This window comes from Mixophyes fleayi, chromosome 1 (assembly GCF_038048845.1).
Source record: "Mixophyes fleayi isolate aMixFle1 chromosome 1, aMixFle1.hap1, whole genome shotgun sequence".
NCBI classification, from domain to species: domain Eukaryota; kingdom Metazoa; phylum Chordata; class Amphibia; order Anura; family Limnodynastidae; genus Mixophyes; species Mixophyes fleayi.
Genome location: NC_134402.1, coordinates 5,178,221 through 5,202,292, shown reverse-complemented (window position 1 = coordinate 5,202,292; position 24,072 = coordinate 5,178,221). Strand labels below are relative to the sequence as shown.

General features: G+C 48.0%; 1 protein-coding gene across 1 annotated transcript; it reads right to left on the bottom strand.

Moving 5' to 3' along the window:
- Window positions 1-418: 418 nt before the first annotated feature.
- Window positions 419-23,768, bottom strand: SMYD5 (SMYD family member 5). Its single transcript, XM_075184154.1, has 13 exons — window positions 23,656-23,768; window positions 11,131-11,239; window positions 10,344-10,483; window positions 9,179-9,300; window positions 8,921-8,990; window positions 8,626-8,730; window positions 7,714-7,776; window positions 7,445-7,515; window positions 7,153-7,259; window positions 6,951-7,007; window positions 4,485-4,579; window positions 4,273-4,343; window positions 419-4,185 (listed from the first exon to the last, which is right to left on the bottom strand). The coding sequence occupies exons 1-13, from the start codon at window positions 23,746-23,748 to the stop codon at window positions 4,032-4,034; spliced, it is 1,257 nt and encodes a 418-aa protein (XP_075040255.1). The 5' UTR covers window positions 23,749-23,768; the 3' UTR covers window positions 419-4,031.
- Between the last annotated feature and the right edge of the window lie 304 nt (window positions 23,769-24,072).

The window sequence follows — 24,072 nt, the reverse complement described above, 5'->3', positions numbered from 1 at the left end:
TGCACGCTGCTTAAGTTAGTAAAGTTCATCCTGTTTTTTTGCAATTGTGCTTCATCATAGTAAACGTTCAGATTTTATAAGATTGTACACTATATCTTGCGTATTTTATCTTTTGCAAAAGAAAAATTTATTAAATTTTTTTTTATTAAAGGTTAAAAAAATTATAATTATGCACATCCTTTAGAGTAGGAGCTAAACACTGATCAGGTTCTGCCATTAGACTAAACAATTTTTTTGTAGAAACATTTAATTATAGTAATTTATAGATGTCCAATTATTTTTAAGAAAGATTCCTTCTGATTCAATTTTTATGCTTCAAATTTGGATACGTTAATCTATGTTACCTGCTCTTTAATATCTCATTATCCACATTGGTTGTAATTAATCACATTTCTAAATATTGCAACATCTTGATGTATTGTTTTTACAAGAATTACTTTATTACATGCTCATTGCTTGGGCTGCATATGCACAATGGTGCAACAGAATGCACTAGTTTCTCTACTATTATATATACAAAACACATGACGATATAATCCTAGCCTTTATCTGGTTTTATTATACAAAGGACACCAAAGCAGCAAACTGTCTGAAATTGTAGATCTGACATACGGCAACACGTAGCTTGAGAATTGTTGAGGGTTCTGGACCAAGTTTGCAGTAAAATAACACTGCCGTAATAGAGAACACATGTGAGGACTTCAATCGTACTGTGACATCGCTGTAACTCAATCCTTAAAGAAAACACAGAGAACTAGTGGGTCTCACAGATGTTTTTATTGCTTGCATAGTTGTAGGTGTCATGTATACAAGTCCAGCAGGGTCTAGAATCACAGTGCACCCTCCCAAGGCTGGGCAGGATCTGGAGTATGTGTTCTGGAATAAACAATGGCACAATGCAAAGCTCAGACAGTAGCGGGGCTGACACTGTGCAGAGAGGACCTGCCCTGGAGCAGTGCTCAGAGGAAAGGGGCTTCGTACAGAGAGGCCAGGTAGGAGGTGTAATAGACCATAAAGCAGTGGTGTGGAGAGTAGAGAGACTACAGACAATACAGCACAAGGAGTAGTGGAGTTCAGGTGTGTGTGCTAGATAAACCACAGATGTCACAGAGCAGAGGGACCAGAGAGCAGTGCTTCGAGAGTATAGGGGTGTAATATGGACAGATAATACCATACAGCAGGCAGAGGGTTGGGTGTGTTATGGATAGACCAGAGGGTTTGGGGTGTGTGTTTCAGACAGACCATAAAACAGTGCTCAGAGTGAAGGGTTTGGGGCTATGTGACCCAGATAAACCATTGTCGTGTGCTTGAGGAGCATTATTGAGGTTTATGATCCAGAGAGTATTGGGGGAAGGTTGTAAACCATGGAGCAGAGTTAGGATGTGCTGGTCGGTGCGTGTTCCTTACAGAAGGCTCTGACAGTGGGAGTGGAAGCCATGGTCCAGAAAGACAATGGAGAAGTAGATATAGGAATTGGGAGCATGTTTTTAGGTCAGCAGCCCCTACCGAGTGGATTTGGGAACATGTACTTAGAAGACCATTTACTAGGGAGTCAATGGGAGACAACCAGAGATACAATGGATCTGTGATCAAAGAGGGCAGTGATCAGGTGAATCAATGTTGTGGGGGAGACTCAATGGAGCACAGTGGTCTCAGAGGTGAATGGATCAGGGGGATCTGCTTCAGTTTTTTTTTCCAAATGATGAATTGTGACTTTTACATTTACAATGAGGAGATTGTTAGTCCTCAAATCTTCTCCACATAAAGCCAGAATGATGGGGGTCCAACACTGACACGTGCACTAGTTTCACCCTGCAGAGCCCTGAAATATTTCCAAAGCCAACAGATCCTGATGCCTGAAGAGCTTTGGGTGGAAGATCTCCAAGTAGATGGTTTCACCAGATGGGACGGGTGACATAAGCCAGGGCTCCTGAGGGGTAGGAAATCCAGCAAATCCTATGTCCATCCACCCAGGTCTGTATAATCAGGGCTACAATTGAAGTCTCACTGGTGGGCTCTCCATCATTCTGGGGTATACACATAAATATGCTATATGGCAGCTGTCTTCCAGATTACATTTTGTAACATTACTACCCTTATGCCGTTTGATAGATAACATTTTCGTGGCTAAAACATAAAAAATTATAAAAGTCATACAATCCGAAGACGTCATCCTAATTACTACAACGGTAATGTCAGCATGCATATTTCTGGGAGATAATTACAGTATTGTAACAAAAGGTAACTACTCCTGTAGAAAGAGCTCCCCTCCATACAGTTACTACCACATACACATTCCTAGCCAGGGACACCTGGTGCGAGAACCGGATTCTCATATTCCTAACTAAACCTTTTCTGTCTAGAATAAGTTACACGTGTGATAAATCTGTGATATAATGCAGTATCTGCAGAGAACAGGAAGTACAATGACAGCAGGGAACAGAGACTTTCTGAGAGGGTTGTTAAATAATATCACTTCTTGGATTTAATTAGTGATGCAGATGTCACTGCTGACTGTGAATGTTTCATATTAACGCAAACAAAACATCCAGGGCCACACACACAAGGGACACGCCCTGTATAGTGGATGAGTGTCTGTAAATCTATGGCCTGTGATGAGTGACAAGCTTCCACCATACAGCCAGCATCAGAGTAGAGACCACCCACATGTGACAGGGTAATGCCGAGGGCATCTCGTTTCCCTGGCACCTGACTGATAACGGAGCAGCCCTAATTCTCACTCTCAGATCTTATTCACAAGTTTGTAGATTTGAATCTGCATTCAGGCTGCGAAAATCAGATGGAAAATAAGACAAAACATTCTACGGGGGCTTTTCCCACCTACACAATTCTTCATCTATTCAACGGACTGTATCTGCAACACAATAAGACCATGACCATGCTGCTGCCACCATGTGGCTAAAATGGAAATGGCAAGAGCAACAGCTAGTAGCAATGTGATCCCCAAAACAGAGATGAATGTGACAGTTCCAGAACAAAGAGCGTACAAGGCATGGTAAGGAGTGCATGCTCACATAACTAGATTCTTACTACCATCCTGTGTGACAATATAACAGCATTCCCCAGAACCAAGAGGAAGTGTGTTACAGATACAAATTACCCCCAATGTCAGACACTACCAATGTTGCTACTGGTTTTCTCATCTAACACCACGTAAATACTGTCCTAATATCTAAACACAGTGAAAGAAGATGATTCTTCCAGCTGTAGAACGTAGTTCCCTGTAACACCACCGTCATTTATACTCGGACATCCTGCACAAAACTTTTTTTTTAAATTAAAATGGGGTCTTTTCCCCTTTAAGACAGGAATGCTCCAATATTATTTATTGCACCACTAGAGGGTAGATAACATGGGACCCTCACACTGGGCTCCCTCTTCACCTCCTTCACACAGTGGCCATTTTGTTGTGGCTTGAACCAATATCATGGCTAATTCAACCAATTGCGGCACTGGAAGCCGGTGACATCACCGCAAGGCTCCGGGTAGCCGCTGCAGCCAGGTGACGGCTGCACTTTAGAGGAGAGAAGCTGGGGTTGACGTCTATGAGAAAAAAATATGGGGGCTGCTGCAATATTAGCCCACTAAACAGGAAATCCAAGGACTGGGGTAGAGAAGAAGCTGGTATGTCAGGTGGTAATAGCTACAGTACATGGCGGTAGTGCAAGAGGAAGGAATGCAATTATTACTGGAAAACAGTATATAAATAATTTAGTAAGTGAATTGCCAATTCTTTAAAATGATAATAACAACTGGAACGTATGAGAAAGACGTAAGTCCATGACCCTGCCTCAGACTGGGGACCCTGCCTCCGACCGGGATCCGGCCACATGCCAGATACTACATAGCTATAAAAAGGAACCGAGTGCTGAGAGCGGAGCAGTGTTCCCGTGGCAACAGGCGCAGCCAATCAAAGTGCTTCATATTGGTTATTTCAGAAGAACAAACAGGGTGTGAAGATGGCCGGGATGAGGGTGTAAGACTGGCGTAAGGGGGGCACAGACACGTCATCACACATCTGTCATCTCATCCTCCAGCTCAGCGTCGTCGGCCTCCCCCTCCAGGTCTGCATCATCCTCCTCCTCTTCCTCCTCAGAGGTCACGTCTGGGTCCTCAGACTGCGACAGGCACTTAGGACAGGAACAGACAAACAGATAGTTCTCCCTGCAACGAAGGACACAGACAGCCATTACTAAACGCCAGGCACCAGGGGGCGGCGTGAAGACACCACCACCAGCTTCCCTCCTTTACCTGAGAATCTTGTGCCGGGTGTGGCGGCTGCGATCCCGCTGACAACAGTCCAGGTAACTAATGCAAATCTCCTGAAAGAAAAAAACATTTCAGAGTGTCAGCTCCTTGGCTCAGTCACTTAAAGTTTGAAGGTAACAGAATAGTAACATGACTGCTGGTGTGGTGATCCCTTCATCTCAAACATTACACCAGTCACACACACACACACCCACCTCTCCAGGCTCGATCGCTTCCACAGCAGTCAGGTGCAGGAGAGAGTTATTGTCAGGAAAGGAGGCCTCAGCATTGGGCACACAGCTGTGATTACCTGCGGGAATGAAGTAACAGCAGAAAGATATAAAACAGCTGCAGTCTGTAGAAGTGGCAGAGGAGGAAGGGGGGTGGAGTGGTATACAGAGGCAGCAGAGAAAGGGGAAGTGGTATACAGAGGCAGCAGAGGAGGGGGGGTGGGGTGGGAGTGGTATCCAGAGGCAGCAGAGGAGAAGGGGGGGGGGTGGGAGTGGTATCCAGAGGCAGCAGAGGAGGGGGGGGGGTGGGAGTGGTATCCAGAGGCAGCAGAGGAGGGGGGGGGGTGGGAGTGGTATCCAGAGGCAGCAGAGGAGGGGGGGGGGTGGGAGTGGTATCCAGAGGCAGCAGAGGAGGGGGGGGTGGTGGGAGTGGTATCCAGAGGCAGCAGAGGAGGGGGGGGGGGGGTGGGAGTGGTATCCAGAGGCAGCAGAGGAGGGTTGGTGGGAGTGGTATCCAGAGGCAGCAGAGGAGGGGGGGTGGGAGTGGTATCCAGAGGCAGCAGAGGAGAGGGGGGGGGGGGAGTGGTATCCAGAGGCAGCAGAGGAGGGGGGGGGGGGGGGGGAGTGGTATCCAGAGGCAGCAGAGGAGGGGGGGGGGGGAGTGGTATCCAGAGGCAGCAGAGGAGGGGGGGGGAGTGGTATCCAGAGGCAGCAGAGGAGGGGGGGGGGGGAGTGGTATCCAGAGGCAGCAGAGGAGGGGGGGGGGGGAGTGGTATCCAGAGGCAGCAGAGGAGGGGGGGGGGGGGGGAGTGGTATCCAGAGGCAGCAGAGGAGGGGGGGGGGGGAGTGGTATCCAGAGGCAGCAGAGGAGGGGGGGTGGGAGTGGTATCCAGAGGCAGCAGAGGAGGGGGGGTGGGAGTGGTATCCAGAGGCAGCAGAGGAGGGGGGGGGGAGTGGTATCCAGAGGCAGCAGAGGAGGGGGGGGGGGGGGTGGGAGTGGTATCCAGAGGCAGCAGAGGAGGGGGGGTGGGAGTGGTATCCAGAGGCAGCAGAGGAGAGGGGGGGTGGGAGTGGTATCCAGAGGCAGCAGAGGAGGGGGGGGGTGGGAGTGGTATCCAGAGGCAGCAGAGGAGGGGAGGGGGTGGGAGTGGTTTCCAGAGGCAGCAGAGGAGGGGGGAGGGTGGGAGTGGTATCCAGAGGCAGCAGAGGAGGGGGGAGGGTGGGAGTGGTATCCAGAGGCAGCAGAGGAGGGGGGAGGGTGGGAGTGGTATCCAGAGGCAGCAGAGGAGGGGGGGGGGGTGGGAGTGGTATCCAGAGGCAGCAGAGGAGGGGGATGGGGGGTGGGAGTGGTATCCAGAGGCAGCAGAGGAGGGGGATGGGGGGTGGGAGTGGTATCCAGAGGCAGCAGAGGAGGGGGGAGGGTGGGAGTGGTATCCAGAGGCAGCAGAGGAGGGGGGGTGGGAGTGGTATCCAGAGGCAGCAGAGGAGGGGGGGTGGGAGTGGTATCCAGAGGCAGCAGAGGAGGGGGGAGGGTGGGAGTGGTATCCAGAGGCAGCAGAGGAGGGGGGGTGGGAGTGGTATCCAGAGGCAGCAGAGGAGGGGGGGTGGGAGTGGTATCCAGAGGCAGCAGAGGAGGGGGGAGGGTGGGAGTGGTATCCAGAGGCAGCAGAGGAGGGGGGGGGTGGGAGTGGTATCCAGAGGCAGCAGAGGAGGGGGATGGGGGGTGGGAGTGGTATCCAGAGGCAGCAGAGGAGGGGGGAGGGTGGGAGTGGTATCCAGAGGCAGCAGAGGAGGGGGGGTGGGAGTGGTATCCAGAGGCAGCAGAGGAGGGGGGTTGGGTGTGGTATCCAGAGGCAGCAGAGGAGGGGGGGGTGGGAGTGGTATCCAGAGGCAGCAGAGGAGGGGGGAGGGTGGGAGTGGTATCCAGAGGCAGCAGAGGAGGGGGGGTGGGAGTGGTATCCAGAGGCAGCAGAGGAGGGGGATTGGGTGTGGTATCCAGAGGCAGCAGAGGAGGGGGGGGGGTGGGAGTGGTATCCAGAGGCAGCAGAGGAGGGGGGGGGGGGTGGGAGTGGTATCCAGAGGCAGCAGAGGAGAGGGGGGGTGGGAGTGGTATCCAGAGGCAGCAGAGGAGGATAGGGGGGGGGGGGGAGTGGTTTCCAGAGGCAGCAGAGGAGGGGGGGGGGTGGGAGTGGTATCCAGAGGCAGCAGAGGAGGGGGGGGGGTGGGAGTGGTATCCAGAGGCAGCAGAGGAGGGGGGGGGGGGGTGGGAGTGGTATCCAGAGGCAGCAGAGGAGGGGGGGGGGTGGGAGTGGTATCCAGAGGCAGCAGAGGAGGGGGGGGGGGTGGGAGTGGTATCCAGAGGCAGCAGAGGAGGGGGGAGGGTGGGAGTGGTATACAGAGGCTTCATCTCTTTAGTACATAAAGAGATGACGAGATATCAGTCGGACTCACAGCAGCTCTGCAGCATGTACAGACCGGAGCCCTCACAGTTCAGGAACTCCCCGGTCTCTGCAGAGAAAGGTCACACAAGGCTGCATTGTAAAATAAACGTGGACAGCAGCAATAGGAGTATTCTATCAGTAGTATGGTATTACAGAGGTTCTATCTCCCTGCACATAGGTGGAATATAGGGGTACAGACAATCGGGGGTCACCTTTCTCTATGTCCTTGTACAGCTGGTCTATCAGGGTGTCCAGACGTTCTCTCTCCTGGGCCGGGAGCTCCAGAGCGTCACACGCATGGACCCACTGGCTCAGAGAGCTGGGAGAACAGAATACCCGTTATCTCAATTTATCAAAGGATCAGGATAACCGTAATCTCTTCCCGAAGCTCCAGGAATACAGGAACCAAAACCACAAAGGCAGCCGGCTATATGCAAAACAAGGTCTAGTACACATCAACACACAGGAAGAGAGTTGTTCTATATTCCTAATTCGTTCACTCACCTTGTGCCGATCCCCTGCCCATTGGTGCCAACAAGAGCAAATAAAGATCGGAAGCCTTCTGGGGTAAACCACTGCAAGCGAGAGAAAGGCGGGTCACTCATAGACCAACTTAACCTCCACCAGCCAGACCAGCTACCCCAGACAGCCAGAAAACCCTCTATGACCAGCACATAAGTCTCTTTGCACCACACAATTTAATTAGCACAAAAGCTGGGAAACTCTGGGCTGTACTGCCATCTTGTGGTTCCAAAGTGCGGTGCTTCTCTTACCCGACTCACTCGCTCTTCGTGCAGGGCCTCCATAAACAGGCGGCGCAGGTGATCCAACTGCCCCTGTAAAAAGATAGGAGATGGTGTGACCATCTGAGGTCAGCTCAGACAAACCATCATCATATGATCCACCAACCGCAAGCACACAGCCTTGGAGCACAAGGCCCTAAAACACAAGGCTTGACATTTTTAGGAATCTAAGAGCCAGCCTAAAAATTTAGGAGCCAAACACATTTTAAAACATTTTGATTTGGTATCCGTTAGTAAATAAACAGACCACACACACATTTCCCAGCCCAATACCACACAGCTCAACTATCTAACAGATGCAACACCCATTTCAGTGCATATCATAACCCTTCTCAATCTTCTTCCATCTCGATCTTCTTCATCTCACACATCTATCGCCCCATCAGGTCCACGTTCCTCAAACCCATCCATCCATCGCCCACCAAATCCCCATCTCCATCCCACTGACCCCACCACCACCCCTCTAATATACACCTTCACTATATTTTTTTTGCTCAATAGAAGGTTTCTGTAGATGGTGTTTTGGTAGTTTCTCTACAATTACTGATTAAGTGTAATATAAAAAAAATAAAAGATTTGGAAAAGACCTCAAAAGTAGGAATAGACTATGAAAGGATAAGAGCACCAACTATGGAAACTGATCTGCTCTGTGCGTTTCACGTGCCTCTCAGACATGACATACTAAGGAATAAGCTATTTTGTAATATCTATCAACAACCATTACCATTATGTTACTCAGAAGCATAAATGATTATATCTTGTTTTCCATTTAATACACATAAAATAATTTATAAGGCATCTGTTGCTGTGCGAGTATCTCATCCTTGTACAAAGAGTGAGAATTCCGGAATAGAAGACGATGATGTCACCCATCCTGCTCACCTTAAACTTATCTCCAAGCAACTTGTGGACAATCTCCTCCTCTTCATTGGCCGTTTTGTTACAGAAGTGGGAGAAGAGCTGCAGCCAAAGGTCCTTGTCCTTCGCCTGTTGTATTATAAGGACAAAGAACGGAGCGTGAGGTTTTAGGAATCACTCCATGTTTATATCATCTCATTCACTGTACCAGTCAGACCTCTACCTCTCAGCAGTACTTCAACCTTCTAAATGAACCAGAACACCCAACCCTTCTCTGAGGGGTCTGCAGTATATCCAGAATACATGGCAGGGAACACACCTGTTTCACGGTAGCCACCATCCTCGCCATCAGCATGATGCTGGCCGTCTCCGGAGGGTAATGGATGTTTCTGGATGGGGGGGAGCAGAGGGAAACTTACTTAATTTCCTTCATAGTTATTGTGTCCTTGTCCCTAGGTCATTTTTGATGTCTATTAAGCAGAACAAGACCAATAGGCAGGGAGATGGGACTACGACCCATGTGGCAGGAAGAAGTACGGCTGTATGATAAAGCAGATGTAGGTTCACTCTGACTTACCGCCAGGCTTCCTCTAGTTTGTTGAGGGGATGTGCAGGGTTGTCCCTGGAAGACCCAAGACACAGGACCTGGTGGTATTGCTCCTTGGCTGCCTTGAGGCAATCGGCACTGCAGTAGGATACCTGTACATTAACAACGTTACAGTTATGACAAAAAAGACTTTCTGTGGCAATGTTGCACCCTGTACATTTCACGCCAAAAGTTTCTTCCCTAGTCTAGATCTCTTCTTCGTAACTTAAACTACCCTTCACTAACGAAATAAAAAATGGAACTGTCTGTTCACTGATCAATGCCATTTGGACACAGTTTCATGAGAGAGAACAAAACTACAGACTGGAAAAAAATATGGTTCTCACAATTGATGGTGCAGGACATAAAAAAACGTGAGGTGACTCAAGTTCCACAAAAACGGGACCAGTTCTTGTTGTTGAGTAAGTGCCCTTAGATGCGTAATTGAAATTACTGAACGTCGAAGCACTGGATCATTTGAGATGGGAAGATTTGATTGCTAAAGAGGGGAAGCCTCCCTGATGTGGTCATCTTAGGTTTTGATAGACTGGATGCTCTTCATCCAAATCAGCTAATATTGTGTGGTGTGGGTGGTGGTGGGGGGCATTTAAGGAAGGATGAGGTGAAAGGTAAAAATATATATTTCACACAATTATGAATGTAAAAAAAAGTTGTCTAGTATCTCAAACTATCTGGTCCATCTGGAACTTTCTTTTCTCTTTCAGCCTTGTAGACACCATGACAGTATTCCTTCCGGAATGACGTGACACATTCCTGACCTTCTAGCTTTGTGAGACGTTGGGCTACGTCCATGTAGAACATTACCTCAATCACATATAGAACAAACGTATACATATTTAAGGGTAGACTATGCTTTCCATGTATAATATCGCACACAGCCTATAGAAGAAAGTAATCTTTCATGGAGATCAATTCATAGTTAATTAAAATACATCAGCATTATTTCTTGTTTCATTCCTGACCAGCATCTGACAAAGCTTTTAGTTATAGCACATTAACGATGATGACCTCAGGACGAGCTCGTTCCAAGAACCAATGACTTTAGAAGGAACAACTGACGTTAATAGGAACGGAAACGCTATTTGCAGTCTCTCTGCCTATTAAACACTTCATGATGATTGGTCGTCCTTCTTACCTGGCACTGCGGGCACTGCTGGTGGAGCCCGTTTTGGATTGTGCAAAGCTCAGGATACGGGAGAGCCACGTGAACATTTCCGGATAATCTCTGGGCATTCTCTTTAGCCGTCTCCAGGGATCGCAAGCAGTGATCACAAGCTGCAAATAAAAACAAGGACTCATCAGAAATTACAAGAGAGGGACTATCCAGCACTAAAATAGGGGTAACTGTTCTACATCAGACTATTATCTGGTATGAGGTGGGAAATGTGTAGCTCCTATTAATCACAAATGTTTATAGAAAGAGGTCTACAAAGAACGACTTAATGAAGAACCACCTGACCTTGAGTTCACAACCACCCAAGTTGGTCGTACATGGACCAATCATTCGCCTTGGTCAGGGCCCTGAGCAACATAGTCAGTTTACAATTTCGGGTGGTTACATTGGAAAGACACAGGTGTTGGGTGCACGGAAGGAGAGATCTGATCATGGGGGGCCAGTTAGTATGGGCTGTATGTGACATAACAAGCATAGCTGAAAGATTCAAAACCTTCTTAATCTTTCTTTTTTTGCCTCTGGGAATAACAGAATCTTTTGGGGCTACAACATGGCAACATCTAGGGCATTTTCCCGATACTGTCATCAACGATATGTGTACATACATAAAGCGTTTATTTGAACGGACCTTAAGATGCTGCATAAGCCTGTGTGAATTAAAGTCACTCCATGAGCGGGTATGAATAGCGATATATGTGATATCAGCAGGAAAGTAGCACCATCCCCGGAGTACCGGGGGCCATCTTACCTCTGTACCTGTACAGCGCGTTCCACTGGAACTGAGAGGACACCAGGGGCTTCTCTTGAAATATCGTTTCTCCCTTTCGTATATTCCGGGTAGCAAACAGCCCCTTTCCCTGGATGATGACAACGAACAAAAACTGAATTAGAAAACACGATTCCAATCAACCATGTTATAAATGAAAGGTTACAGAGCTGAGACAGGGCTCAAGGTACAGGAAGGGGATTGGAGATCACTGTAAGGATAGTCTCAATTTATATTATAAAACTAATCAATTAAAGTGCATCTAACCACTTCTTCCCCACAAATGTTTGTAGAGCACAGTTAAACCAGTGCTCCATCCATTACAAAGTGCCAGTAGTGTAGAAAACCAGGACACATAGCCAGATATTGCTCACATCGGCATGTGAAGGGAAGACAGCGACACACACATAGTTGGGACAATCGGAGTATCATACAATCCGAGCATAATGGGGCTTCACATAGTCCAGACTTTGAAGAAGTCTATGAACGCATTTTGCATCCATGCGCCAGCTACGCTGTGCTTGCAAACAACGCAACTGAACAAGCACTCACTATGACGGACGCTGCGAGTGACCGTCAAATGGACAGGCAGGATCAGGAGAGGTTTGGTCAATGAGGATTAGGCCACTCTTGTAAGTTACTACCAGTACAGTTAATTAGCAGGCCTGATATGGAGTCAAATGTGGCAATTAACACTGCAGAGTAAACAAACTTTCTTATCAGATATGGGGGCAGTCAGATTTGTAATGATCGCTTTCTTGAATTTGTCTTTTACCAGGAAAACTACTTTGCTGTGAAGGTAACAGGCGAGGTGAACCACTACTCAATGACTGCACAGCAAAAGTTACCATTGCAGCAGAGGCTCCTACTAACATTATTGGTCAAGGCAGAAAGTTGTTGAGGAAATTGTGATACATTATATACTGTATTCCTGAAGGAGTGTTTTTAGATATTCCAGGAAATAATGCCCAGGAAGTGCAGGAGGTATTGATGATCTCCCGGTTATAGTCTCAGTTCCATCCAGTTTACAACAAAAACTATCACAAATACCCGAATCCCTAAGGATTAAGGATGGAAAAGACACTGGATTGATGGTAAATGTAGCTCCTGTAGTGGTGCGATTAAAAGAAGGATGGGATGCAGCAAAAATACCACAATATCCGCTGAAACCTGAAGTCAAACTTGGGGTTTTTCCTGTTATTGAAAGGCTATAACAACAAGGTATTTTAATACTGTGACTGGATCACTATTAAATAACTTTTGGTATTAATTTTATTGAAAGCAAATAGCGCAGAGCCCTTATTTATATAATTGCACATGCACTTTTTTTTTATATTGTGTATATTCGGAGATAGGAAATCATTATTTCTGAGACCAGGGGAAGAAATTTGTCTCTTGTTTAACCTTGCTATAGGATATGCCTATTTCTGATGTATATATCTGATACAATGAGCCTTTGTTTACAAAGCCTCTTGTATATTGTGATGTGGGAAACTAGCTTGTTTTTGCTGTTCTGTGTGAATAGGTATTCCGAACAGTCTGATGAAAGGCCCCGTGCTAATTAGATCTTTTGATGTGTGAAGGTCCTGTTAGAACTATAAACAATGGAGACAGAACATCTGAAGGGGGATGTGGAAGTCTAATTGTGTTAGATGCAAAATTAGATTACAACCTGAGATCTGAGGGAATATTCTAGACGGGTTGGAGCCGGCTAGGTCCAAGGGGCTGGCTTACCTCTGCTATGAGTTATGTTGGAACTGTATAAAAGATGAGCTGTGTGAGCATGTAATGTATTCTTCTGATTTTCATCTGACCTGATCACTGGTACCACTAACCAGTGTGAGCAAATAAACATCTTGCTTCAAGACCTGCTTGGAAACATCTTCAATATTGCTGTATTCCTGTGATCACAGATTCGACCCTAAATCTAATCTGTTCTCTGGCTGACTCTGAGGTTTGGACCCAAGCGTTTCCAGTACCACCGCTCTGTCTGCTACCCAGCAGCCCTGGTCAGTGTGATAGGCCAAGGGGGGATCCAGTCACAGCAACCCGGATCTATAGTAAGAGGTCCGGAGTTACCAGCCCAGTATGGAGTTACACCAGCAACGAGGTACACTAGCAGCATCAGTTACCGAGAAGGAACGTGGTTCTGAGTGCCATAGAAGGAGCTCAGTGGTGGCAGCATTGTAAGCCCCTCCTACTGCAGCAGGAGGGCGCATTTGGGAGACCGAAAGGGAACGGTTGCAAAGTAAGCCCAGGCGGTTTCCAGCAACAACAGACAGGGTGACATAGGCGGTCCATCCTGTCACAAATACGTACTACCAGTACAGCCAATAATCCTATTTTCCCTGTCAAAAAGAGTAGGGGGAAGGAGCTATAGAGCAGTGCAGGATTTAAAGGGGATTATCAAAGTAGTTGAGAGCCAATCCCCCATAGTACCCAATCCAGCTGTCATTCTGATGCAAATCCCTCCTTCTGCTACCCATTTCACTATAATTGACCTCTGTTTTGCTTACTTTTCTGTCCACTACTCCCCGGCTGCCAGTACCTTTTTGCTGTTACCCATCGGGGGTACAATATACTTGGACACGGTTACTTCAGGGGTTCATAGACAGTCCTATTATATTTTCCTATAAGCCTTGTGTGACAGGATGGACCTCCTATGCCACCCTGTCTTTTGTGTTGCTGTGGACCAGTTGGGCTTGCCTTGCCACCATCCCCTTTTCTTTATCCCAATTGCGCCCTCTACCCGCAATAGGAGGGGCTTAAGCTGCTGCCACCACTGGACTCCTTAGCGGCATCCAGAACCGCTTCCTTCTGGGTAACTGCCGCTGTTAGGGTAGCCCCTTGCTGGCGCACCTGGGCTTGTACCCCTGACCTCTTGCCTTCAGATCAGGGTGGATGTGGATGGATCCCCCTGGCCTATCACACGGACCAGAGCTGCAGGTATTGGGCAGAGTGTTGTTACTGGAATTCTGAGTCTAAACCTCAGAATAGTCGGAAAAATGATTAGATTTGGGTCTATTCAGCAGATCACAGCAATGACAGCAGGGAAGATCTTGAAGCAAATAATGTTTATTACCTTAAGTGTCCTACTAAGGACAGTTCATACACTAGTGTTCTCCAGGAGTACAGATGGTATGATACATTACATGGTCAAACAGCGCTCCTTTTTATACAGATTCTGACAAATCCTGGCAGGGGTAAGCCAGCCCTCTGATCCGAGATGGCTCTGAAGAGACTGAAATATTTCATTCAAGGATTAACATCAAGATGTGAGATGTCCTTTAAACTTTATACTTGACAAACTTTACACTAATTTGTGATATCCTAAATCACATTGATCAGAGGTTTCCTTTCACTTTAACCATACAGGATACAGGTAACGACTCCCTGTTGTTTATTCAAGTGTTGGTCACTCACAACCCCTAATTGGGGTTAAAACAAATTTCCTCCCCTGGTCTCAGAAATAAATACATTTCCTATACCAAAATACAAACCAAATAAAAAAAAAATCAGTACCTTCCTAATAGACAATATCAAAAATAAGTATATTTGCAATAATATAAATTAGCGCACGCACTAATAATTTATATAAAAAGTTATTTACAAGTGATCCAGCCACACTTTGCATGACTGTTTGCAATCTTTTCAGATGTGGTTCTTTTCAGATACTGTATGTAGATGATCTATTGTTGTGTTCAGACTCGCTTGAATCTTTCCTGACCGACACTAATCAGCTATTATTGCATCTTTTAGAAACTGGTCAGAAGGTCACAAAGGACAAATTATAGCTGTGCCAGAAGAAAATGAAATACTTAGGACACTGAATAACCCAGGGACTACGACACCTAATAGAATACAGGCCATATTAAAGACAGACACTTTTACAACAGTCGGGGAGATGAACATGTCGGGAATGCCACTTTCATCATCCGGGTGTCGGGGTAGGTAGTGTCGGTGATATCAGCATCGATATTTAGTACCCAACCCATATTAAACATTAACCTGACACAAAACCAGCAGCAAGTGTATCCCAGGTTTCTGGCGCTACCACTGCAGGAGCTAATGTCCTCTACCAAGCGTGATCGAGTGCCACTCACTGGGGAAACAGAACAAGCTTTCCTAGCACTCAAGGAAAGTCTGACACGATCCACTGCTTTCGGAATATCAGACGATGGAAAGCCATTTGACCCATTCTGTACGGAAAATGCTGGTTGTCTGACAGGAGTCCTCACACAACGACATGGTGACGGTAACAGACCTGCAGCCAATTACAGTGCACAATTATACACTGTGATGAAGCGGGGTGCTACTGGGCTGAGTACTTACTATTCATCACAGTTTAATGTACTTTTTAATCCTTGGCCCAGTCTAAGTATATACACCTGAGCATCCATGTATGTGTATCATTATTTCATGTTATTAGGTACATTTTGCCCTTGCTATTACCTGCAATATTGTATACATTAGAAATATAAATAATATTGTGTGAAAATAATAGGATAGCAGAAGTAATTTTGCTTATGTTAGCGAAGGTAATTACCATTTGTTTCCAATGTCCAATGTTTTGAGGTGTGGCATAGATGTGGTTTGGAATCAGAACAATGTCTGAATAACTTGACATAGCTAGTTGCCAGCCCATGTATATTAGCTAGGTCAACAGGTAATCTGAGAGGTAATTAGGTTAGAACTTCTAGATGATATGCAATGTGCCTCCACAGTAATATACTGGCTGAAATAGCATTGGGAAATGTATCAATATGTATCAAAATAAATGTTATTGTATCAAAATGGATCACAGACTCAGATTGTGTGATGCTGCAGATACAAATGTCTTATTGTTTCACGCAAGTGTGAAGTGTCATTCATTGATGTAATATTGTAACCTCATGTTTAGTGTATCCAGCCAAATAGCTAATTCAGTCAAGCCATTCCACTGTATAATCAAGGTAACAGAGACGGTATGTCTAACAGTTAAAGTGTCCACTGATAGAACCCTGCTGAAAGGGGGAGGATTGATATATTTGTATACAACCACGAATATAAGATCAGAATACCAATAAACTCATTCTAGCTTGGAGGATCCTGGTGTACAAGACATCAGCACAGAGGACTCTGGGCAGGCATTGTGGTGCTGCTGGAGGAAACCCTACCAGGACAGGGTCTGTGTGAGCCAGTATCCCAAGCTGGGCGACATAGTAACCGTCTAGCTAAACGGTAGCGGTAATATTGCGGGAGGATAAGACTCTGAAAGAGACGGAGATTATTACTTTGGAGTGCTGACTGCAAGAGGCTGCTGGAGGATACATGCTACCATTTACCCTGTATCTTGTGAACGTCTTGTGGTGCTGTAATGAAGCCTTATTTTGGATATACTCTGGTCTACTCGAGTGAGTTGAATAACACAGAGGGTGACTGCCATCCCAGCTAAGGGTGGTATCCTCACATATCCTGCATCTCGTTCCCTCCCCACCTGATTAAGGACAGTAGCAGCAGCTACTTTCTAGTAGAGCAGAGTGAGGATGTAGTACTGAGTAATTATTTTACACTCCAAACACCTCATCAGTGTCTACACTTTAAAATTCAGTTCAAACAAGTCATGTCTCATCTGCTGGACACACCAAATGTGGACTTGCAAACACTATCAAAAGATGTAACACGCTGTATTCTGCAAATGTCCTACTGTATGTGCCTCATAAGGCACAATGGATGGAGGGTGAGGACGGATGAAATTAATTTTGAAGTTTGTGCATATAAGTCTGACTGTATGGAGAATCTATAAGACTTTCATGGCGAGATCTAACATCAGCGACATCCCTTTAGTTGATGCAAACCTTCTACACTGATGGGAGCTCTCACATACAGATAAAGGAAACTTGTGCACTGGATATGCTGAAGTAGATGATGTGGACAATAGAGGCCAAACCATTAGGACCGTCACATTTGGCACAAGTTGTAGAACTAACAGCACGTAAAAGAGCCTGTGAGTTAGTGGAAGGGAAATTGCTAAACATCTACACTGATTCCAGGTATGCCTTTGGGGTGCTCTATGACTCTGGAGCGCCAGAGAAACTTTTTGACAGCATCAGGCACAACCAAAGCACACGCACAATACATACAGGGACTATTGACACCCATACAGTTACAGCGGGTGGTAGCTGTCATCAAATGCCAAGCACACACACACAACAGTCTCTATGGGTATATAAAAGAGCAGATGAGGCTGTAAAGAGAGCAGCAGCTTCACCTGTCTAAACATTGAGGCTGACACTGACAATAACTCAAATAGATTGCTGGTTGTGACAGGATGGACCTCTTATGCCACCCTGTCTATCTGTTGTTGGGGACCGGCTGGGCCTGACTTGCCATGTCCCCTTTTCTTTATCCCAAATACTCTCTCTAACCGAAGTAGGGGGGGCTTTTTCTACTGCCACCACTAGACTCCTTCACCGGCACCTAGGAAACTCTCTAGTAAACTTTCGCTGCTATGGTACCCCTTTGCTGGGCATCTGGGCTGCTACACCTGACCTCTTGTCTTCAGATCAGGGTTGCTGTGAATCATTCCCCCTGGCCTATCCCACTGGCCAGAGCTGCAGGTAGCGGGCAGAGCGGTGGTACCGGAGTGCTGGGTCCAAAACTCAAAACAGCCGGATAACGGATTAGATTGGTCTAATCTGTAGGTCACAGGAATTACAGCAGTTAAGTAGGCGTCAACGCAGCTTCCTTAAACTGTTATGTTTATTAGCTCAGGAAGTCCTAAATAGGACAGTTACACACTAGTTTGAGGTACTAGTGATATCCAGAAAGTACAGATTGCATGATGATAACTTACATGGTAAAAACAATCTTTTTATACAGATTTACACAAATACCCTGAGAGGAGGTAATCCAGCCTCCTGCCCCTCTAACCAATCCATGTGCATCATGCAGCCTGCCCATAAATCAGCCTAGAGGGTTTAAACATCTTTTTAGATTGCTGCTAGCGGCACCATTACATCTGAGGATTTATATTGAATGTTTACAATCAAGAAATAACATTTCTCCAATCTTGCTTTGATAAGCACATCTGTAATGATATACAGAGGTGCACTGCACTCAAAAATAAAATAAATATCTACAGTAAGTTATTTCTACGTGATCCAGCCACACATATATATATATATATATATATATATATATATATATATATATATATATATATATATATATATATATATATATATATATGGGATACAGGGATATATAGAAAATATGTAATGGACATGTATATAAAGGATATATATGAGAGATACAAGGATATATAAGGGATATATTGGGTATACATGGACATATAGGGAATATATAAGGAATGTATGATGAACATATGGAGATATGGAGATATATAGATATATATAGATATATATAGATATATATAGGAGATATAGGAGATATTAGAGGGGTAAATAGGAGATACATATGAGGTACACACGGATATGTGAGGGGCGTACGGGAGACCGGCGAGGGGCGTACGGGAGACCGGCGAGGGGCGTACGGGAGACCGGCGAGGGGCGTACGGGAGACCGGCGAGGGGCGTACGGGAGACCGGCGAGGGGCGTACGGGAGACCGGCGAGGGGCGTACGGGAGACCGGCGAGGGGCGTACGGGAGACCGGCGAGGGGCGTACGGGAGACCGGCGAGGGGCGTACGGGAGACCGGCGAGGGGCGTACGGGAGATCGGCGAGGGGCGTACGGGAGATCGGCGAGGGGCGTACGGGAGGCAGATGAGGGGCGTACGGGAGGCAGATGAGGGGCGTACGGGAGGCAGATGAGGGGCGTACGGGAGGCAGATGAGGGGCGTACAGGAGATCTATGAGGGGCGTACAGGAGATCTATGAGGGGCGTACAGGAGATCTATGAGGGGCGTACAGGAGATCAATGAGGGGCGTACAGGAGATCAATGAGGGGTGTACAGGAGATCAATGAGGGGTGTACAGGAGGCAGATGAGGGGTGTACAGGAAGCAGATGAGGGGTGTACAGGAGATAGATGAGGGGTGTACAGGAGATCTATGAGGGGTGTACAGGAGATCTATGAGGGGTGTACAGGAGGCAGATGAGGGGCGTACAGGAGGCAGATGAGGGGCGTACAGGAGATCAATGAGGGGCGTACAGGAGATCAATGAGGGGTGTACAGGAGATCAATGAGGGGTGTACAGGAGGCAGATGAGGGGTGTACAGGAAGCAGATGAGGGGTGTACAGGAGATAGATGAGGGGTGTACAGGAGATCTATGAGGGGTGTACAGGAGATCTATGAGGGGTGTACAGGAGATCTATGAGGGGTGTACAGGAGATCTATGAGGGGTGTACAGGAGGCAGATGAGGGGTGTACAGGAGGTAGATGAGGGGGGTACAGGAGGTAGATGAGGGGGGTACAGGAGGTAGATGAGGGGGGTACAGGAGGCAGATGAGGGGGGTACAGGAGGCAGATGAGGGGGGTACAGGAGGCAGATGAGGGGGGTACAGGAGGCAGATGAGGGGTGTACAGGAGGCAGATGAGGGGTGTACAGGAGGCAGATGAGGGGTGTACAGGAGGCAGATGAGGGGTGTACAGGAGGCAGATGAGGGGTGTACAGGAGGCAGATGAGGGGTGTACAGGAGGCAGATGAGGGGTGTACAGGAGGCAGATGAGGGGTGTACAGGAGGCAGATGAGGGGTGTACAGGAGGCAGATGAGGGGTGTACAGGAGGCAGATGAGGGGTGTACAGGAGGCAGATGAGGGGGGTACAGGAGGCAGATGAGGGGTGTACAGGAGGTAGATAAGGGGTATACAGGAGATCTATGAGGGGTGTACAGGAGGTAGATAAGGGGTATACAGGAGATCTATAAGGGATATACAGGAGATCTATGAGGGGTATACAGGAGATCTATGAGGGGGGTACAGGAGGCAGATGAGGGGTGTACAGGGGGTAGATGAGGGGGCTACAGGAGGCAGATGAGGGGTGTACAGGGGGTAGATGAGGGGTATACAGGGGTAGATGAGGGGTATACAGGGGTAGATGAGGGGTATACAGGAGGTAGATGAGGGGTATACAGGAGGCAGATGAGGGGTGTACAGGAGGCAGATGAGGGGGGTACAGGGGGTAGATGAGGGGTGTACAGGAGGTAGATGAGGGGTGTATAGGAGATAGATGAGGGGTATACAGGGGTAGATGAGGGGTATACAGGAGGTAGATGAGGGGTATACAGGAGGCAGATGAGGGGTGTACAGGAGGCAGATGAGGGGTGTACAGGGGGTAGATGAGGGGTGTACAGGAGGTAGATGAGGGGTGTACAGGAGGTAGATGAGGGGTGTACAGGAGGTAGATGAGGGGTGTACAGGAGGTAGATGAGGGGTGTACAGGAGATCTATGAGGGGTATACAGGAGATCTATGAGGGGTATACAGGAGATCTATGAGGGGTGTACAGGGGATCTATGAGGGGTGTACAGGAGATCTATGAGGGGTGTACAGGAGATCTATGAGGGGTGTACAGGGGGTAGATGAGGGGTGTACAGGAGATCTATGAGGGGTGTACAGGAGATCTATGAGGGGCGTACAGGAGGCAGATGAGGGGTGTACAGGAGGCAGATGAGGGGTGTACAGGAGGCAGATGAGGGGTGTACAGGAGGCAGATGAGGGGTGTACAGGAGGCAGATGAGGGGTGTACAGGAGGCAGATGAGGGGTGTACAGGAGGCAGATGAGGGGTGTACAGGAGGCAGATGAGGGGTGTACAGGAGGCAGATGAGGGGTGTACAGGAGGCAGATGAGGGGTGTACAGGAGGCAGATGAGGGGTGTACAGGAGGCAGATGAGGGGGGTACAGGAGGCAGATGAGGGGTGTACAGGAGGTAGATAAGGGGTATACAGGAGATCTATGAGGGGTGTACAGGAGGTAGATAAGGGGTATACAGGAGATCTATAAGGGATATACAGGAGATCTATGAGGGGTATACAGGAGATCTATGAGGGGGGTACAGGAGGCAGATGAGGGGTGTACAGGGGGTAGATGAGGGGGCTACAGGAGGCAGATGAGGGGTGTACAGGGGGTAGATGAGGGGTATACAGGGGTAGATGAGGGGTATACAGGGGTAGATGAGGGGTATACAGGAGGTAGATGAGGGGTATACAGGAGGCAGATGAGGGGTGTACAGGAGGCAGATGAGGGGGGTACAGGGGGTAGATGAGGGGTGTACAGGAGGTAGATGAGGGGTGTATAGGAGATAGATGAGGGGTATACAGGGGTAGATGAGGGGTATACAGGAGGTAGATGAGGGGTATACAGGAGGCAGATGAGGGGTGTACAGGAGGCAGATGAGGGGTGTACAGGGGGTAGATGAGGGGTGTACAGGAGGTAGATGAGGGGTGTACAGGAGGTAGATGAGGGGTGTACAGGAGGTAGATGAGGGGTGTACAGGGGGTAGATGAGGGGTGTACAGGAGATCTATGAGGGGTATACAGGAGATCTATGAGGGGTATACAGGAGATCTATGAGGGGTGTACAGGGGATCTATGAGGGGTGTACAGGAGATCTATGAGGGGTGTACAGGAGATCTATGAGGGGTGTACAGGGGGTAGATGAGGGGTGTACAGGAGATCTATGAGGGGTGTACAGGAGATCTATGAGGGGCGTACAGGAGATCTATGAGGGGCGTACAGGAGATCAATGAGGGGCGTACAGGAGATCAATGAGGGGCGTACAGGAGATCAATGAGGGGTGTACAGGAGGCAGATGAGGGGTGTACAGGAAGCAGATGAGGGGTGTACAGGAGATAGATGAGGGGTGTACAGGAGATCTATGAGGGGTGTACAGGAGATCTATGAGGGGTGTACAGGAGGCAGATGAGGGGCGTACAGGAGGCAGATGAGGGGCGTACAGGAGATCAATGAGGGGCGTACAGGAGATCAATGAGGGGCGTACAGGAGATCAATGAGGGGCGTACAGGAGATCAATGAGGGGCGTACAGGAGGCAGATGAGGGGCGTACAGGAAGCAGATGAGGGGTGTACAGGAGATAGATGAGGGGTGTACAGGAGATCTATGAGGGGTGTACAGGAGATCTATGAGGGGTGTACAGGAGATCTATGAGGGGTGTACAGGAGATCTATGAGGGGTGTACAGGAGATCTATGAGGGGTGTACAGGAGATCTATGAGGGGTGTACAGGAGATCTATGAGGGGTGTACAGGAGATCTATGAGGGGTGTACAGGAGGCAGATGAGGGGTGTACAGGAGATAGATGAGGGGTGTATAGGAGGTAGATGAGGGGTGTACAGGGGGTAGATGAGGGGTGTACAGGAGATCTATGAGGGGTGTACAGGAGATCTATGAGGGGTGTACAGGAGATCTATGAGGGGTGTACAGGAGATCTATGAGGGGTGTACAGGAGATCTATGAGGGGTGTACAGGAGATCTATGAGGGGTGTACAGGAGATCTATGAGGGGTGTACAGGAGATCTATGAGGGGTGTACAGGAGATCTATGAGGGGTGTACAGGAGATCTATGAGGGGTGTACAGGAGATCTATGAGGGGTGTACAGGAGGCAGATGAGGGGTATACAGGAGGTAGATGAGGGGTGTACAGGAGGTAGATGAGGGGTGTACAGGAGGCAGATGAGGGGTGTATAGGAGATAGATGAGGGGTGTACAGGAGGCAGATGAGGTGTGTACAGGAGATAGATGAGGGGTGTACAGGAGATAGATGAGGGGTGTACAGGAGGCAGATGAGGGGTGTACAGGAGGTAGATGAGGGGTGTACAGGAGGCAGATGAGGGGTGTATAGGAGATAGATGAGGGGTATACAGGAGGCAGATGAGGGGTGTATAGGAGATAGATGAGGGGGGTACAGGAGGTAGATGAGGGGGGTACAGGAGGTAGATGAGGGGGGTACAGGAGGTAGATGAGGGGGGTACAGGAGGCAGATGAGGGGGGTACAGGAGGCAGATGAGGGGGGTACAGGAGGCAGATGAGGGGTGTACAGGAGGCAGATGAGGGGTGTACAGGAGGCAGATGAGGGGTGTACAGGAGGCAGATGAGGGGTGTACAGGAGGCAGATGAGGGGTGTACAGGAGGCAGATGAGGGGTGTACAGGAGGCAGATGAGGGGTGTACAGGAGGCAGATGAGGGGTGTACAGGAGGCAGATGAGGGGTGTACAGGAGGCAGATGAGGGGTGTACAGGGGGTAGATGAGGGGTGTACAGGAGATCTATGAGGGGTATACAGGAGATCTATGAGGGGTATACAGGAGATCTATGAGGGGTGTACAGGGGATCTATGAGGGGTGTACAGGAGATCTATGAGGGGTGTACAGGAGATCTATGAGGGGTGTACAGGGGGTAGATGAGGGGTGTACAGGAGATCTATGAGGGGTGTACAGGAGATCTATGAGGGGTGTACAGGAGATCTATGAGGGGTGTACAGGGGATCTATGAGGGGTGTACAGGAGATCTATGAGGGGTATACAGGAGGTAGATGACCCCTCTCCCCGGTACCTTGCCGCTGTTGATGTACCGGATCTCCACCACCCGCCGGGCCGGCTCCGGTATCACACAGAAGGAGAACACGTCGCACATGGAGGCCGCCATGATGGGAGTAACGTGACCTGTGACCCGGAAACAGCTGATGTGACCGCAGCCACGTGGGAGCCAGACATCTGTACATGTATGTGGGTGTACACACTACATACATCATACACATTACACAATATATACTGTACACACATTACACAATATATATACATAGCTCAGACATTATACTGTACACACATTACACAATATATACTGTACATACATTACACACACTCATACATTGTACAAACATACTACACATACATATCTCAGACATTATACAATATATATATATACATATCTCAGACATTATACAATATATATATATACATATCTCAGACA

What these genes read in the sequence shown, in the direction of transcription:
- SMYD5 (XM_075184154.1), bottom strand. Translation starts at nt 23,748, where the DNA reads ATGGCGGCCTCCATGTGCGACGTGTTCTCCTTCTGTGTGATACCGGAG. An exon ending in AGCAGTGCCCGCAGTGCCAG is followed by an intron (nt 9,301 to 10,343) that starts GTAAGAAGGACG and finishes GTTAATGTACAG; the next exon opens with GTATCCTACTGCAGTGCCGA. An exon ending in TGGTGGCTACCGTGAAACAG is followed by an intron (nt 8,731 to 8,920) that starts GTGTGTTCCCTG and finishes ATAATACAACAG; the next exon opens with GCGAAGGACAAGGACCTTTG.